General features: G+C 37.8%; 3 protein-coding genes across 3 annotated transcripts; all 3 read left to right on the top strand.

The window, feature by feature from the left end:
- Positions 1-2,005: 2,005 nt before the first annotated feature.
- On the top strand, positions 2,006-5,439 carry LOC306835423 (ADP-ribosyl cyclase/cyclic ADP-ribose hydrolase 1-like). Its single transcript, XM_079361931.1, has 8 exons — positions 2,006-2,167; positions 2,296-2,416; positions 2,514-2,649; positions 3,069-3,142; positions 3,328-3,401; positions 3,854-3,937; positions 4,123-4,209; positions 5,327-5,439. Exons 1-8 carry the CDS (start codon positions 2,028-2,030, stop codon positions 5,355-5,357), a joined length of 747 nt encoding a protein of 248 aa, XP_079218057.1. The 5' UTR covers positions 2,006-2,027; the 3' UTR covers positions 5,358-5,439.
- Positions 5,440-7,619: 2,180 nt separating this feature from the next.
- Positions 7,620-10,418, top strand: LOC306835189 (ADP-ribosyl cyclase/cyclic ADP-ribose hydrolase 1-like; the record flags this gene model as incomplete). Its single annotated transcript, XM_079361616.1, has 8 exons — positions 7,620-7,759; positions 7,907-8,027; positions 8,134-8,269; positions 8,825-8,895; positions 9,170-9,243; positions 9,696-9,779; positions 9,956-10,039; positions 10,297-10,418. The coding sequence occupies 8 exons, from the start codon at positions 7,620-7,622 to the stop codon at positions 10,358-10,360; spliced, it is 774 nt and encodes a 257-aa protein (XP_079217742.1). The 3' UTR covers positions 10,361-10,418.
- A 3,293-nt stretch (positions 10,419-13,711) lies between these two features.
- Positions 13,712-17,272, top strand: LOC306835422 (ADP-ribosyl cyclase/cyclic ADP-ribose hydrolase 1-like). The gene is made up of 8 exons (XM_079361930.1): positions 13,712-14,032; positions 14,180-14,300; positions 14,407-14,542; positions 15,662-15,732; positions 16,011-16,084; positions 16,537-16,620; positions 16,800-16,883; positions 17,148-17,272. Exons 1-8 carry the CDS (start codon positions 13,893-13,895, stop codon positions 17,209-17,211), a joined length of 774 nt encoding a protein of 257 aa, XP_079218056.1. The 5' UTR covers positions 13,712-13,892; the 3' UTR covers positions 17,212-17,272.
- The last annotated feature ends 1,226 nt before the right edge of the window (positions 17,273-18,498 follow it).

The following is an 18,498-nucleotide window of genomic DNA, read 5'->3' as shown; positions in this document are numbered from 1 at the left end:
TTGAAATTTAGGGATTATTTAACTGACCTATTTTACTGAGGAATGAGCGTATTTTTTATATTTTTTGCTACTGCATCAGAGCACTGTGAAGTCCACAGATAAATTTCCCACTGGGACAATAAAGTTAATCTTCTCCTTCTTGTTCTTCTCTGGCTGTCATTATCTAAAACGGTCACTACATGAATGAGAAGATGAAGAGACAGGTACATGATGTTCATGGGTAATGATTAGCCTAAAAGTCACCATGACAATGATATCTCCTTTAATAAAATTCAAATTTAACTTGATCTGTCCCGTCCTGCAGCTAGGCTCCTGACTGTTTCAATATCAGTTGTGTCTTTTTATAGACATAAGAAGTGTGAAGTGTTCAAATGACACATGTACACACTGACCGTTTGTGTGTGACTAAGGAAAGCCACATTATTTGTATGTGTTCTTTTGAACTTTCTACTTTATACCTGAGGTCACACGTCTCTCAGACTGAATGAATGTGGGCCGTTACTCTCTGAGACTCAAACACATCCTTATGAGGAAAGAACCAATCCTGGGCAGAGAATAATGAGAAATAAGAGAATTTCCAGTTTCATTTTTTTTCCTGTAATTTTTGAGCATTTTTATAGGGTCCTCCTATAATACTTATTTTCATTTTCTTAGACATGACACTTATTGATTCTGTTTCTATGTTCTCACTGGTCTGAAGCCACTTTATTCTGTTAATTATGCTTATATATGGTCTTTATGCACTACTCCACTTTACTCTGTCTGATATCAGGTCTTATATCGTATCCATCACAGCACTATGGTCACTGTATTCTTCAGTGTTCATCTTGTTTACACAGAGCTAGTATATATTTAGACTGTTGTTTTCCTGACATGCACCACTATCACCTTATTATTTAGTATCTGCATGTAGCTTTATAATTATATATTATATTTATACTCTCATTACTGCACTATAGTTCTGTTACATCTGTTCATTACATATATGCAGTATGTCTGATTACATCTTCTGATCACTGTCCACTTATATCTTTTTCTGCACTACAGTTCTGTTTACATCTGTTTCAATAGCCCACTGCATGCCTGTTTACATGATATACATGTGTTCACGTCTGCTTTCATCTGTTACATGCATGTCCTTTTACATCTCATGTCGACACTGTCCTCTGAATCTAACTGTGACTGTGCTTCTTTTAACTTGTACTAACATCGAGACACTTTCCTCTCTGCTGTTCTTCGTATCTAACTCTGTGATTGTCTTCTAACCTGTACGAACACCCTTGACATTTATTCTTCTTTTACACTTTATTCTTGTTGACTGGTTAAATGTTTTTGTATAGTCGCAATGTCGTTTCTGTGTGCCCTGAATTGCCCCCTGGGGACAAATAAAGATTTTTGAATTTAATTGAATTGAATCAATTTTTACCATGTATTGTCATATTTTGATATATTTTGATGACAAGTACTTTTTCTTTGGAATATTATAAGGTAAAAATCCTCCGACGTTAGTGATGGTTCTACTAATTTAATGTTAGTGTTCTAGGGTTAATGAGAGGATGAAGTTAACAGCTGCATTATGTTCAGGGATATGATGACAGTGATATCTCTGTTTCTGTCATTCAAATTCAACTTCATCTGTCCCGTCCTGCAGCGAGGCTCCTGACTGTTTGAATATCAGTTGTGTGTTTTTATTGACAAAAGAATATGAAGTGTTTGAATGATTCATTTACACACACTGACCGTTTATGTGTGACAAAGAAAAGCCACATTATTTGCATGTGTTCTTTTGAACTTTCTACTTTATACCTGAGGTCACACGTCTCTCAGACTGAATGAATGTGGGCCGTTACTCTCTGAGAATCAAACACATCCTTATTAGGAAAGAACCAATCCTGAGCAAAACGATGCCCTCCCTTGTGATGCTCGTCAGAGAGCCCAAACCCATGACAGGACATCTAGACTCCTATGTAAAACGCTCGGTGAGACGAAAACTTTCACAGAGCTTATTCTGAAGAAGAAGCTTGAAAATGGCGTCCAGAAAGGTCTTGCCCATCGATGGCGCTGTCACCTTCGTGGTTGTCGTGGTTTTCCTCGTACCATCGGTGCTGGCTGCGTTCAAAGAAACGTTCAACACAAGGTGTTTGAACTCTGAAGAGACACAAGCCAAGTAAGTATGTTTCAATTTTTAATCCAAGAATGAACATCTGGGTTGTGTAAAAACATATTGTCTATCACATTCATCATGTATAAAAGTGTAAACAACTTTTCATGTCCAATATAATATTTATTTTTCAGCTGTGATAAAGCATGGACTAACTTCCAACTAGGCCATGAAAAGAAGGACCCAAATCAAGTCACTGCAAACAATTATAAGAAACTCTTCACTGAGGTCCCCTTCAACCATCCATGCCACAAAGTAAACATCTGTAACCACACATCTGTCTGACTAACATCTTTATTCTTGTGAATTAACGCAGATTGGTATACTTAACGTTTATCTCTTTTGGCTTCAGACACTGCTGTATAGCAACACAAAGGATGTGATCCATAAGTTGGTTGTCAAAAAAGAGCGGTACACCCACATTTGGAACACTATGTTGGGACACGTGGTGGACGGTGTTACCTGGTGTGGGAAGAAGAACGTCGCAGGTAAGTAATTATTTATAGTGACTTTAAGACGTCTTTAAATCAGCAACAGTTCAGTGTAGTGTAGACTAAAGATGACCACATGCATGCTGAATTTTCCTGAAGTCAAAACTAAATCTGGTGAAGATACATTTAGCCAATCAGTGGAACAAACGACTAATTATTTTTATTAATATTATTATTATTCTTGTTATTAGTTATTCAAGCTATGGTAAAAGTTTAGTTAATATAACTCAAATAGAGTTAGTTACTTGTTTAAATTGAGTAGATTCAAATAAAGCACACACATTAATTAACCAAAGTGAAACAAAAGATAAATGTTCAATTTAGTAAAAGGAAATAATTGAATTCAATATATACATTATATATAATTGAGTAAAACTAATCTTTATGTTCAGTGTATAACACTTAATGTCTTTCAGGAACTTTCACTGGTCCTGACTGTAATGGTAATGAAGTCCCTCGTAATTCATATTTTGAAATGGCCTCCATCAAGGTAAGAGAGACGAGAAATCATTCATCTCTTACATTAATTCAGTCTGTGACGTGTGCAAAAAGAGTCTCAGCTGATGACAACTGAGCCTCACTGCAGAAACCTGACACATAATTAAATATGATGGATGGATAGATGTATCATTTATGACATAAATAATTGATAACTTGTTCTTTTGTCTTCTGTAGTTTGCACAACATGCCTGTGAAACCGTCACAGTGCTGCTGAATGGAGATGCAGATGTCCCATACGATCTTACCAGGTAAGCAGCAGCACTACACTCGTAATGTGGACAGTTTAATGAACTCTTTAGTGATTACCAACAAATGCAGCTTTGTTTGACACCTGCAGAGTGCTTTAAATATTATCATTAGGCCGACTGATGCCAGCAAGTTAATCATCAATAATTCATGAATCTCTCAGTGTAGTATGTTAAGTTTCTCCCAGCTGTTGCTCGATGCTAGCACAGAGGTTTTAACATAAACTCGTAGGATATATAGCTCATACAAAGGTTTGACTGTCCTGATGACAAACAAAGTTTGAAGTGTGGAGAGGCAGTCTGAACTGAAAGTCTGAGGCACTCTGATGTCGGATAAAAATCCTTCATGAAACACGGATGTGTCTGTGTTTTGACTCTGCATCAAGATATCTCAGTCAATTATATCCTGTTAACCTGACTTGTATTCTTTCTCAATGTTTCTCTTCTGTTTTTAGTTACTTTGCAAAATATGAGGTGCCAGAGCTTAAACATCCACCAGTGGACAAACTGCACGTTATCCTGGCTGTTAAGACAAAAGGGTAATTTAATTTGTATTTCTTACAGCAGGCTTTTGCCACATCGCTTTGAAACTAAATATGCCTCGCTTTTGTTTTTTTAATGGCTTTAGTTGTCGCTAGTTAACTTAAAATAAGTACAAAGACAAACTGGTAAACACAATAAACCATGTTCTGTTCTGGGTTTTTCCTGCATTTCTTTTGTTTAGGAAACAGTGCAAGGATAAATCGGTCAAGGATTTAGAAAATATCATCAAAGGAAAAGGAATCGAATATGTTTGCGAGGCAGTGCTCATGTAAGTTGACTGAAGATCACAGGTAACATCGTTCTGCGCTGAGGCTGTCACATACAAATCATGTTTATTCCTTTGTGCTTTTAATAAGCTGTTATTGTCACGGTGGGTGTTGAAATATCCACAGAGGACGACCCAAGTGCAGAAAAAAAAACATGTAAACAAAAAGTCAAAAACAAAAACTTACTTGAATAATAATCCTAAAAGTCCAAAAGTAAAACACCAAGGCACAAGGGACAGGAAACTAAGAATGCACATCCAACATAAGAACAGGTTACAAAAGATAGGATACGAAACAATTAACCGACACAGAGGTTAAAGGGATACTTCACCCATTTGCATGAAGCTGTGTATCAATAGAAACATGGTAGTAGTGTTGAATGGTCGTGAATCCAGCCCTCATTTTGCCCTGAGACGAGAAAAATATGTTTTTCTTTGCCTGGAAGTTTTCTTCATGTGATGCAATATGACGCTTTTTGCATCACAGCTTCATGCAAATGGGTGAAGTATCCCTTTAAGACACACTAAAACTAAATAGACATGGTAATCAGACAGAGGTGAGACTAATGAGACAGGTAAGAACAATCCAGACAGGAGGGGAACACACAGAGAGGCAGGAAACAGGACAACACTGAAGACAAGAACTATAATATAACTCCGAAAACACTAAAGAGTGACTTTAGAAACATTAACACACAAGTAAAACAGGCAACAATATTACAAACAACATAGAAGGATACAAGTAACACAGGAAAACAACATTAGGGATGAAATGAGAAAAAAATAAGACATGAAAACTCTGAAAAACGAAACTAAACCATGACAGTTATTTGTTTTATAAGCTGTGAGCTCTGTTAATATCATCAAATCTTTGGTCCATTTGGTGGGTTCTTATAATGATCCGGTTAATTATGTTTGTTGGGTTTTTGTTGTGTGGGGTCTTTTTTTTTTATTCTTCTGGTTATTTTCATGTTTTCTGTATTATTGCTGTTGTTTATGTTCGTCTGTATTTGCTCTTCTGTGTTTGGCTTCTTTTCCTTGATTCTTTTTCATATCCATGTTTTTCAAGATGCTATATATAAATACATTCATGTCATTATTATTCTTTGTTTTATTGCAGATCTGATCTGGGGAAGGTCAAACCTCAATAACTTGCTGATGGAGTCTGTCCACGTCAAGAGTTATTTAAAGTGGGATTTCATTGGCTCAGTTGTGATCGCACAATAACATAATGAAATAAGCAAAAATGTAACCAGTGTCTGTTTTAATATAAATCGGTCAGTACACAATGGTGTGATTTTTAGATTAAAACAAATACAATTTGCCTTCCTGAAATATTGTCATAGTTTAAGTCACTATAATGACCAAAAACAAAAACATGCTAATGCTAATCTCAGTACTTTTAAAACAATAACAAGGTCTGTTTTAAGTCACACCTACAGTCAAATAAATACTCTGGACTTTCACTTACACACAATAGAAAACAAAATCAGACTTATACATGAAACTTTTCAATAAAAATCCATCAGTTCACAAAAAGGTTCATGCTAACAGGCTAAATGTTTCTTCTGTCTAGCTCTGTTTCACGTACAGAAGGGCTAGCACGCAGCATTTTTAAGCTGACTAGATAAATTAAGTCAAAATGAGAAATAAATTAGTTCACACCCACAGCAGCGTTCAGGTGTCTGTTTTTCAGTTTCTAGAAGGGTTTTTATGGGGGACGGTGACTTCCTTGATAAGACTCCTGAGCTAAGCTAGCTGTTTTCTACTTTAAGTCTATGACCCAATATGCCGACATGTCATAGCCTTAGCATTATAAAAGGACAGTGGTGTCATCATGTAGCTCAAGGCGTGAAAGAAAATGAGTTTGTGATGCAGAAACCAGCCTCACTTAAATCCAGTTAATTGCGTTTCGTAACAAAGAGTCACACGCCAATGCACAGTTTTTCACTCAGAGGTGTGTTCATTGTCCTGATAACAAGCGACCGCAGCGCAAATTACTATGAAGTTATTTCTCCTTTTCATTTATTGACCAATTCCTCTCTCTTAAATAAAACAAGTCAGTAGCGGTGGTCACATTTGATCCCTTCGCGCAAATAACATAATGTTAGTTTCTCAAGAGATAAGCTGGAGCTCTGTCCTTTTTCTTTTCCTCTTCTCCATCTCCTTTCATTAACTTTCCTTTCTCTCATAAAAAATAAATAAATATATATATATATATATCTGCAGCGGCGCTATATTGCTTTAGAACGAGCGCACCGCTGCTGCTAATGGAAAGACTGCAATGACAAAGTGGATGATTTGCTGGATGTAGGTCTTTGTTTACTGTGTTGTTTTTTCTTCTTTGTTAAATTTATTATTACCGTACACTGTGTTGCGCTGCTATGATGTCACGCTATTACGTAGCTAAAGGCAACACGCAGCCTACCAAATAAGGCATGCGTTGGCTGTGGAAACACAAACAGGATCAGGCTTTAGATCAAACCTTACCAAACTGTACTGATCCATATCGGACCGCTTTGTGAAAACGGGGTTTCTGTTGGTTGCTGCTTTGGTGCATAAAACTCGATGAAGTGTCCTTCAGTGTTCCCTTCCAGTGGATTGAAAGGCCTCAATATAACTTTAAACCCTTAGAGAGACAGTTTGAAGTTTATTGTGTCATTCATACATTTATATTTCCAGCCTGCATGGGCTAACATGACACCATGGGATAAAACGTTCCCAGATCAGAATGGATAATAGGTCTCTTTATTTTCATGAAACAAAAAGAGACAACTAAAAGCAAAACAAACCCAAAGAGAGGATCTTGTTTTCTTTTCCAGGATTTGGAGACGAAATTAACAAGCTTAAACACATCGCACTGAAACACCCATTCCATTTTTTTCTTATCTGTCCACCCCAATATTTGATGTTTTTAACGAGCTACTTCATGAAACACAAATTCTTTTAAATCAACATATGTTGTACAATGCAAAAGAAAATGGACCTCAGTTTCAACTTCCTTCACATAATACATCTCACAACTGACTTTTGGCCTCCTTTGCACTTATGGAGTCATACGTTTGCATATGTCTTCTTACTGTCATCATCTAAAACAGTCACTCAGTTCTGTGTTTTTATCAACATAAGAATATGAGGTGTTCAAATGACACATTTACACACACTGTTTGTGTGTCACTAAGAAAAGCCACATTATTTGTATGTGTCCTTTTGAACTTTCTACTTTATACCTGAGGTCACACGTCTCTCAGACTGAATGAATGTGGGCCGTTACTCTCTGAGAATCAAACACATCCTTATTAGGAAAGAACCAATCCTGGCCCAAACCAATGACAGGACATCCAGACTCCTGTATAAAATGCTCGGTGAGACGAAAACTTTCACAGAGCTTATTCTGAAGAAGAAGCTTGAAAATGGCGTCCAGAAAGGTCTTGCCCATCGATGGCGCTGTCACCTTCGTGGTTGTCGTGGTTTTCCTCGTTCCATCGGTGCTGGCTGCGTTCAAAGATGACTTCATGATGACGTGTCTTGAGTTTACACCTTCACAAGCCGTGTAAGTATATTTTCATTTTTATTCCAAGTTGTTGCCACTTGAATGAACATCTGGGTTGTGTAAAATCATATTGTTTGCTCTTATATTCATTATGTATAAAAGTGGAAACAACTTTTCATGTCCTAAATGATAACATTTATTTTTCAGCTGTGATAACGCATGGACTCTCTTCGAAAAAGGCCATGTAGGGAAGGACCCAGAAAAGGTCAAGAAGGAAGATTATAAACCACTCTTTGATAAGATAGGCTTCACACATCCATGCGAGAAAGTAAGCATCTGTAACCACACATCTGTCTGACATACATCTTTATTCTTGTTAATTAACGCAGATTTGTATACTTAACAACAATAATCTCTTTTGCTGTTGGGTTCAGACACTGCTGTATAGCATCACAGGTCACGAAGTCCATAAGTTAGTTGGAAAAGGAGAGTGTTACCTGACTGTTTGGGACACTATGTTGGGATCCATGATTGATGATGCGAGCTGGTGTGGGAAGAAGAACAAACCGGGTAAGTCATCTGTCACATTGATGTTATGTCACCTTTAAATCAGCAACCGCTTACGGTTTCTTGCCCCATGCCCTATTACTTTAAGATAGAATAAACACCTAGCTTCACCCATTAGCTGGGGGAGGGGTTACTGTCCTTTGTGATGTTGTGAAGGGAAAATCTACAAACGGCCTGTTAAGGAAACAAAAGGATTTTCTGAAAACTGGAGCAGACAAAAGATGTGGAAGATGGACTTTCATAATAATTGGGGTGTTTGTAGACAGACTAGGGACACATATTAGTAACAATAAAAACATGCTACCGTTTATTTTCCATACATTTAAAAATGTGCTTTTGAATCTATTTCTTCATTATTTGAAACAAGTTTGTAATGTGTTGGTTTATTTGTCTTCTGTAAAGCACATTTGTATGAAATGTGTGATCAAAATTAACTTGAATTGAATTTATTACAGAAATAAGACACTTTTTTACTTTGTAGTGTAGTTTTAGTTTCTAGCTCTTTGAAGCCTAAACTCTGTAAACTATCACACAAACACTAAATGTCTTTTATTCTAGGAACTTTCACTGGTAAGGACTGTGATAGCGACAACCCTCGTAATGTATTTTGGCAAATGGCCTCTGTCAGGGTAAGTACCCAGCAAGAAATCACTTGTTTTTCATTAATTCAGTCAGTGACGTGATCAAAAAGAGTCTCAGCTGATGACAGAAAACACTTTGCCTCAAGAAAACTGGTTACATTATAATTGTTCATTTCTCCAACACTTTACTGTTAAACGCCTGAGTCTTTAAAACACTTAACTGAGCCTCACTGCAGAAACCTGACAGATAATACAGTATGATGGATAGATAGATCGTTTTATGAAATACATAATTAATTACTTGTTCCTTTGTCATCTGCAGTTCGCAGAGTATGCCTGTAAAGACGCTACAGTGCTGCTGAATGGAGAGGTAGATGACCCATACAAGAGTGACAGGTAAGCAGCAGCACTACACTCGTAATGTGGACAGTTTAATGAACTCTTCAGTGATTACCAACAAATGCTGCTTTGTTTGACACCTGCACTGTGCTTTAAATATTAGCATTAGGCCGACTGATGCCAGCAAGTTAATCATCAATAATTCATGAATCTCTCAGTGTAGTATGTTAAGTTTCTCCCAGCTGTTGCTCGATGCTAACACAGAGGTTTTAACATAAACTCGCAGGATATATAGCTCATACAAAGGTTTGACTGTCCTGATGACAAACAAAGTTTGAAGTGTGGAGAGGCAGTCTGAACTGAAAGTCTGAGGCACTCTGATGTCGTATAAAAATCCTTCATGAAACACGGATGTGTCTGTGTTTTGACTCTGCATCAAGATATCTCAGTCAATTATATCCTGTTAACCTGACTTGTATTCTTTCTCAATGTTTCTCTTCTGTTATTAGTTACTTTGCAAAATATGAGGTGCCAAATCTTAGACATCCAGGAGTGGATAGACTGATCGTTCTCCTGTCTGTTAACAAAATAGGGTAAGACTTCATTTGTATTTCTTATTGCTTTTGCCACATCGCTTTAAAAACAAAATACGCCTGGGTTTTTTTGGTGGTAGTTGTCATCAGTTCACTTAAAATAAGTGCAAAGACAAACTAGAAAACATAATAAACCATGTGCTGTTCTGTGTTTTTCCTGCATTTCTTGTATCTAGGACGCAGTGCAACAATGAATCTCTCAAGAATTTACAAAATGAACTGAAGAAAGGAATCAAATATGTTTGCAAGGAAGTGCTCAAGTAAGTTGACTGAAGATCACAGGTAACATCGTTCTGTACTGAAGCTGTCACATAACAATCATGTTTATTCCATTTCTGCTTTTAATAACCTCTCAGGGTTCTTCTGATGGTCCGGTTAAATATGTTTGTTGGTTTTTTTATTTTCTGTTTGCTCTCCTGTGTTTGCTTTCTTTTCCTTGATTCCTCTTTATATCTGTTTTTCGAGGTGTTATATAAATAAAGTTAATATTATCATGATTGTTCTTTGCTTATTGCAGATCTGAGCTGGAGAAGTGCAAAGGAATAAAACCAGGCAAAAAGTGTCAATGTTTAATTATATAACAGTGTAAAAAAAGAATGTGCTCACCTCGATTGACTCAGTTGTGAACGCACAATAAAATAATCTCATCAAAAATGGAAGCAGTCCCTGATTTAATGATGTGATGTTTAGAAATCTTGAAAGGTAATCCTAATGATACATTTATGTTCTGTCTGAAATGATTCAATGAGTATTGTGAGCACTTATCTCAAACCACACAGGAACTTAAAGAGGGGGAGTGAGAGTCCTTCGATGTGAGACTACACTGTCGTGAGGAGGAAGGAGGAGGCTCAGCCGAGCAGTGTTTACCTCCTCTTTCCTTTCCAGTGACTTGCTGCTGTGTCACACGTACCGTAATCAGTGTGTTGGTGCTGGGAAGGAACCTGAGGGTTTCTCTCTGCACAGATGTGACACTGTGAAGTGTGTAGTAAGTCTGCCTGTTAAAAGGAAGTTTTTTCTTGCCACGCTATGACGGATTAAGCTGGGTTCTTGTAATATAGCAAAAAGTAAGGTCCTTTACCTGCTTTTTGTAAACAAAACAATGAGCATGGTCTTGTTTCCTGCTCTTTTGTTAATGTTAACAGACAAACAGTAAGGTCCTTTACCTGCTTTTGTAAAGTGTCTCGAGAAAACGCCTGTAATGAATTGACGCTATATAAATAAAGACTGAGATTGATTGATTGATAGTACTGGCTGAAATATTGTTGTAGTTTAAGTCTCTGTAACGACCATGAACAAAAACATGCTAATGCTAATCTTAGCACTTTCAAGACAATGACAAGGTCCGTTATAAGTCACACCTACAGTCAAATAAATACTTTGGACTTTCACTTACACACAATAGAAACCAAAATCAGACTTATACTTAAAACTTTTCCATAAAAATCCATCAGTTCATAAAAACGTTCATGCTAACAGGCTAAATGTTTCTTCTGTCTAGCTCTGTTTCATGTACAGAAGGGCTAGCATGCAACATTTTTAAGCTGACAGTAGATACATTAAATCAAAATGAGAACTATTACTTTTTCAGTTTCTAGAAGGGTTTTTATGGGGGACAGGGACTTTTTTGACAAGACTCATCAGCTAAGCTAGCTGTTTTCTAGTTTCAGTCTATGACCCAATATGCCTTCACGTCATAGTCTTAGCTTTATAAAAGCACAGTGGTGTTATCATGTAGCTCAAGGCATGAAGGAAAACACATATTTTTCAGTAAAGAAAGAAACAGCGACCTCAGGTGTTGAAAAAAGGAGGAAGTGCAAAAAACTATTACTTTGAGTGTCCACTTGGGGGCGTGTTGCAGAAGCCTCTCTAATACACACACCTATTCAAAAATGCCTGTTGTCAGCTCTGAGTTACTGAAAGAAAATGAGGCGAAGGAACTACAAGTGCAAAACAACACTTTGACCAGGAGAGGGCAGCATCAGCGTGAGGAGATCAGGCGACTCAACGAGGTGAGTTTGTGATGCAGAAACCAGCATCACTTCAATGCAGATCTAGATAAGAGTAACCACGCGTGTTGAGTGTCTTTTCACTGTACACGCCATGTGGAGCCTGCTGGTGACAGCCTATGTCATCAATGTCAAACTACAATGTTCGCCAAAAACAAAATGAAGCAGCTTAAAAGAAATGTATTTAAATCTATTTAATATTCTACATAATTCATTAAAGTCTTGGGGTCCTTCGACATCTGCAAAAAGCTGCAGATGTTTTACCAGTCTGTGACGTACAGTGTCCTCTTCAGCGCTGGTGTGCTGGGGAGAAAGCTGCAATAAATTGTACATATATGTTCTATTCATGCACAGGTTATGTACATTTAAAAAGTTGTGTGAGTTGTTTTTTCATTGTACAGGTGTAATGTTTTTGTTCTCTTATTTAATGTAGGGGCTTCCGAAATCTTTGTTTTGAGTTAACTGATGGTCTCACTTCTGATTTAGTGACAGTATTTGAAATACTTAAATGAAAGTGTTTTATTAAATTGAAAGTCATTAATGAAGATGAGGAAAAAAGATCAGTGTGTTGCTTTAGCTTCTGAAACTGATTGGCAGCACAAGTTCCCCCAGTCAAGTCGCTTGAAACTTCTTCACTTTATTCAGTGCTCCGGCCTTGACAGTGGTCTTGGCAGAGCTCGCTGTCCCGTGGGAGGGAGGGTTAGAGGAAGCCTTTGTGTGACAGCAGAGGCTTCCTCTTTAGGAGTGTCTGGTGCTGCACACTGATGAAGGCCACCAATGAGGCGTCACTAACCTGTTGGTTGGTTTGGTTTTCCTCGTCCATTACTTTGAGAAAGAATTTTCAGAAAATAATAACCCAAGCTCCCCCCACCTCTCACTCCTCTGGAGTTGTCCTAGTTCGTTCCCCCTCTGATGCAGCCACATGTCGAATGTGTCCTTAGGCGCTTAACTCCAACTTAAACCTGCAACTTTATCAGCAGCGTATCAATGGGTTAAAACACTTCTGATTGTCACAGTACATACCAACCTCTACCATCAGTGTGTCAATGTGTATGACTGACATGGAGAGTAAAAACATTTTTCAGAAGACAAGAAGACTAGTCCATTTACTCTCTCTCTCTCTCTCTCTCTCTCTCTCTCCCTCTCTCCTTCTCTCTCTCTCTCTCTCTCTGCCTGACCTCTGACTCTATCCACTGTCCTGTATCTCAAGGTTCAAGGTTCAAGGTTCTTTGTTTGTCAAATATGCTCCATGTTAGACATACAGCACAGATGAAATTGCAATCCCCCCCAATCAAACCTGCAGTGCATAAAAAAGAGCACTAAAAAAATAACAATGAACATGACAAATTTAAATTAAAAAAAAGTAACAATAAAAAAGCAATACTGTTTATAAAACAAATAACTTAACTAAAGACATTTGGGACAACAAAATAACGAACGAACAACAAATAACGAACGAAATAAAAGCATGAAAAGCCAAAACAAAAGAGTTGAAATGATACAAACTTAGTAAGGTAACAATAAAGAAAGTATTTAAAAAGTGTAACACCAAACTTTTGACCTATTTTGCATTGAAGGAGTCGTACGCATGCATACATGTCATTATCTAAAACAGTCACTACCTTAATGAGAGGATGAAGTTAACAGCTGCATTATGTTCAGGGATATGATGACAATGATATCTCTGTCTCTGTTATTCAAATTCAACTTTAATTGTCCCGTCCTGCAGCGAGGCTCCTGACTGTTTGAATATCAGTTGTGCGTTTTTGTAGACATAAGAATATGAAGTGTGAAGTGTGAAGACACATTTACACACACTGACCGTTTGTGTGTGACTAAGAAAAGCCACATTATTTGTATGTGTCCTTTTGAACTTTCTACTGTACCTGAGGTCACACGTCTCTCAGACTGAATGAATGTGGGCCGTTACTCTCTGAGAATCAAACACATCCTTATTAGGAAAGAACCAATCTTGGTCAAAACGATGCCCTCCCTTGTGATGCTGGTCAGAGAGCCCAAACCAATGACAGGACATCCAGACTCCTATATAAAACGCTCGGTGAGACGAAAACTTTCACAGAGCTTATTCTGAAGAAGAAGCTTGAAAATGGCGTCCAGAAAGGTCTTGCCCATCGATGGCGCTGTCACCTTCGTGGTTGTCGTGGTTGTCCTCGTTCCATCGGTGCTGGCTGCGTTCAAAGATGACTTCATGATGACGTGTAAGAAGTTTACACCTTCACAAGCCGTGTAAGTTTCTTTGAATTTTTAATCCAAGTTGTTGCCATTTGAATGAACATCTGGGTTGTGTAAAATCATATTGTTTGCTCTTATATTCATTATGTATAAAAGTGGAGACGACTTTTCATGTCCAAAATAATAACATTTATTTTTCAGCTGTGATAACGCATGGACTCTCTTCGAAAAAGGCCATGTAGGGAAGGACCCAGAAAAGGTCAAGAAGGAAGATTATAAACCACTCTTTGATAAGATAGGCTTCACACATCCATGCGAGAAAGTAAGCATCTGTAACCACACATCTGTCTGACATACATCTTTATTCTTGTTAATTAACGCAGATTTGTATACTTAACAACAATAATCTCTTTTGCTGTTGGGTTCAGACACTGCTGTATAGCATCACAGGTCACGAAGTCCATAAGTTAGTTGGAAAAGGAGAGTGTTACCTGACTGTTTGGGACACTATGTTGGGATTCATGATTGATGGTGCGAGCTGGTGTGGGAAGAAGAACAAACCGGGTAAGTCATCAGTCATAGTGATGTTAAGTCACCTTTAAATCAGCAACCTTTCAGTGTAGTATAGACTAAAGATGACCACATTCCTGAGTGCTGCATTTTCCTGAAGTCAAAACTAAATCTGGTGAAGATACATTTAGCCAATCAGTGGAACAAACGACCCGCTGACGTGAGTCTGTAGAAATTTGAAGTTCTATTAAGAGTCATCTTAAAACATTACTTTTCTCTCTTGCTGCTTATTGTCTGTGTGTGTCTGTGTGTGTGTGTGTGTGTGTGTGTGTGTGTGTGTGTGTGTGTGTGTGTGCATGTGTGCGAGTGTGTACATATGTATAGTTAGTGTATGTGTATATGTTGTATAGGATGGTTCAGACTCCTTTTATAAATGTGTTTTGGAGTTAAAAGTCACATATTCTACTTCTTTTCAACAATTTTAAATAAGTCTCAGAGCTCCCAAAAGTGTATGTGATGTTTCTTGTTGTGACTCCAGTCTGATCCTGTATTTGATCATGTCTATAAACCCCTCTATTTTTGCCCTGCTCAGAACAGGCTGTTTCTGTGTCTGTAGCTTTAAATATGTAAATGAGCTGTCTGACCACGCCCCCTCTCTGGAAGGGCTTGGTTGGCTTAAGGTTTCTTGCCCCATGCCCTATTACTTTAAGATAGAATAAACACCTAGCTTCACCCATTAGCTGGGGGAGGGGTTACTGCCCTTTGTGATGTTGTGAAGGGAAAATCTACAAATGGCCTGTTAAGGAAACAAAAGGATTTTCTGAAAACTGGAGCAGACAAAAGATGTCGAGGATGGGCTTTCATAATAATTTGGGGGTTTGTAGACAGACTAGGGACACATATTAGTAACAAGAATAAAAACATACTACCGTTTCTTTTCCATACATTTAAAAATGTGCTTTTCTTCATTATTTTAAACACGTTTGTAATGTGTTGGTTTATTTGTCTTCTGTAAAGCACATTTGTATGAAATGTGTGATAAAAATTAACTTGAATAGAATTTATTACAGAAATAAGACACTTTTTTACTTTGTAGTGTAGTTTTAGTTTCTAGCTCTTTGAAGCCTAAACTCAGTAAACTATCACACAAACACTAAATGTCTTTTATTCTAGGAACTTTCACTGGTAAGGACTGTGATAGCGACAACCCTCGTAATGTTTTTTGGCAAATGGCCTCTGTCAGGGTAAGTACCCAACAAGAAATCACTTGTTTTTCATTAAATCAGTCAGTGACGTGATCAAAAAGAGTCTCAGCTGATGACAGAAAACACTTTGCCTCAAGAAAACTGGTTACATTATAATTGTTCATTTCTCCAACACTTTACTGTTAAACGCCTGAGTCTTTAAAACACTTAACTGAGCCTCACTGCAGAAACCTGACAGATAATACAGTATGATGGATGGATAGATAGATCGTTTTATGAAATACATAATTAATTACTTGTTCCTTTGTCATCTGCAGTTCGCAGACTATGCCTGTAAAGACGCTACAGTGCTACTGAATGGAGAGGTACCAGTCCCATACCTTCCTGACAGGTAAGCAGCAGCACTACACTCGTAATGTGGACAGTGTAATGAACTCTTTAGTGATTACCAACAAATGCTGCTTTGTTTGACACCTGCACTGTGCTTTAAATATTAGCATTAGGCCGACTGATGCCAGCAAGTTAATCATCAATAATTCATGAATCTCTCAGTGTAGTATGTTAAGTTTCTCCCAGCTGTTGCTCGATGCTAACACAGAGGTTTTAACATAAACTCGCAGGATATATAGCTCATACAAAGGTTTGACTGTCCTGATGACAAACAAAGTTTGAAGTGTGGAGAGGCAGTCTGAACTGAAAGTCTGAGGCACTCTGATGTCGTATAAAAATCCTTCATGAAACACGGATGTGTCTGTGTTTTGACTCTGCATCAAGATATCTCAGTCAATTATATCCTGTTAACCTGACTTGTATTCTTTCTCAATGTTTCTCTTCTGTTATTAGTTACTTTGCAAAATATGAGGTGCCAAATCTTAGACATCCAGGAGTGGATAGACTGATCGTTCTCCTGTCTGTTAACAAAATAGGGTAAGATTTCATTTGTATTTCTTATTGCAAGCTTTTGCCACATCGCTTTAAAAACAAAATACGCCTGGGTTTTTTTGGTGGTAGTTGTCATCAGTTCACTTAAAATAAGTGCAAAGACAAACTAGAAACATAATAAACCATGTGCTGTTCTGTGTTTTTCCTGCATTTCTTGTATCTAGGACGCAGTGCAACAATGAATCTCTCAAGAATTTACAAAAAGAACTGAAGAAAGGAATCAAATATGTTTGCAAGGAAGTGCTCAAGTAAGTTGACTGAAGATCACAGGTAACATCGTTCTGTACTGAAGCTGTCACATAACAATCATGTTTATTCCTTTTCTGCTTTTAATAACCTCTCAGGGTTCTTCTGATGGTCCGTTTAAATATGTTTGTTTGGTATTTTTTTGTAAATTTTCTGTTTGCTCTCCTGTGTTTGCTTTCTTTTCCTTGATTCCTCTTTTTATCTGTTTTTCGAGGTGTTATATAAATAAAGTTAATATTATCATGATTGTTCTTTGCTTATTGCAGATCTGAGCTGGAGAAGTGCAAAGGAATAAAACCAGGCAAAAAGTGTCAATGTTTAATTATATAACAGTGTAAAAAAATAATGTGCTCACCTCGATTGACTCAGTTGTGAACGCACAATAAAATAATCTCATCAAAAATGGAAGCAGTCCCTGATTTAATGATGTGATGTTTAGAAATCTTGAAAGGTAATCCTAATGATACATTTATGTTCTGTCTGAAATGATTCAATGAGTATTGCGAGCACTTATCTCAAACCACACAGGAACTTAAAGAGGGGGAGTGAGAGTCCTTCGATGTGAGACTATACTGTCGTGAGCAGGAAGGAGGAGGCTCAGCCGAGCAGTGTTTACCTCCTCTTTCCTTTCCAGCGACTTGCTGCTGTGTCACACGTACCGTAATCAGTGTGTTGGTGCTGGGAAGGAACCTGAGGGTTTCTCTCTGCACAGATGTGACTGTGAAAACCACAACATGTGGTTCTCTGACATGTGTAGTACTGCCTGAAATATTGTTGTAGTTTAAGTCTCTGCAACAACCATGAACAAAAACATGCTAATGCTAATCTCAGCACTTTCAAGACAATAACAAGGTCTGTTTTAAGTCACACCTACAGTCAAATAAATACTCTGGACTTTCACTTACACACAATAGAAACCACAATCAGACTTATACTTATAACTTTTCCATAAAACTCCATCAGTTCATAAAAAGGTTCATGCTAACAGGCTAAATGTTTCTTCTGTCTAGCTCTGTTTCATGTACAGAAGGGCTAGCATGCAGCATTTTTAAGCTGACTAGATAAATTAAGTCAAAATGAGAACTAAATTAGTTCACACATTCAGGTGTCTGTTTTTCAGTTTCTAGAAGGGTTTTTATGGGGGACGGTGACTTCCTTGATAAGACTTCTCAGCTAAGCTAGCTGTTTTCTACTTTCAGTCTATGACCCAATATGCCTTCACGTCATAGCCGTAGCTTTATAGAAGCACAGTGGTGCTATCATGTAGCTCAAGGCATGAAGGAAAACACACATTTTTCAGTAAAGAAAGAAACAACGACCTCAGGTGTTGAAAAAAGGAGGAAGTGCAAAAAACTAGTTCTTTGAGTGTCCACTTGGGGGCGTGTTGCAGAAGTCTCTCTAATACACACACCTATTCAAAAATGCCTGTTGTCAGCTCTGAGTTACTGAAAGAAAATGAGGCGCAGGAACTACAAGTGCAAAACAACACTTTGACCTGGAGAGGGCAGCATCAGCGTGAGGAGATCAGGCGACTCAACGAGGTGAGTTTGTGATGCAGAAACCAGCATCACTTCAATGCAGATCTAGATAAGAGTAACCGCGGGTGTTGAGTGTCTT

Source organism: Symphodus melops (genome assembly GCF_947650265.1).
Source record: "Symphodus melops genome assembly, chromosome: 14".
Taxonomy (NCBI): Eukaryota; Metazoa; Chordata; class Actinopteri; order Labriformes; family Labridae; genus Symphodus; species Symphodus melops.
The sequence above is the reverse complement of the archived record's forward strand: the minus strand, read 5'-3'. Positions and strand labels throughout refer to the sequence as shown.

What these genes read in the sequence shown, in the direction of transcription:
- LOC306835423 (XM_079361931.1), top strand. Translation starts at nt 2,028, where the DNA reads ATGGCGTCCAGAAAGGTCTTGCCCATCGATGGCGCTGTCACCTTCGTG. An exon ending in TGGGAAGAAGAACGTCGCAG is followed by an intron (nt 2,650 to 3,068) that starts GTAAGTAATTAT and finishes AATGTCTTTCAG; the next exon opens with GAACTTTCACTGGTCCTGAC. An exon ending in CTGGCTGTTAAGACAAAAGG is followed by an intron (nt 3,938 to 4,122) that starts GTAATTTAATTT and finishes TCTTTTGTTTAG; the next exon opens with GAAACAGTGCAAGGATAAAT.
- LOC306835422 (XM_079361930.1), top strand. Translation starts at nt 13,893, where the DNA reads ATGGCGTCCAGAAAGGTCTTGCCCATCGATGGCGCTGTCACCTTCGTG. An exon ending in TTTACACCTTCACAAGCCGT is followed by an intron (nt 14,033 to 14,179) that starts GTAAGTTTCTTT and finishes TTTATTTTTCAG; the next exon opens with CTGTGATAACGCATGGACTC. An exon ending in GTTTGCAAGGAAGTGCTCAA is followed by an intron (nt 16,884 to 17,147) that starts GTAAGTTGACTG and finishes TGCTTATTGCAG; the next exon opens with ATCTGAGCTGGAGAAGTGCA.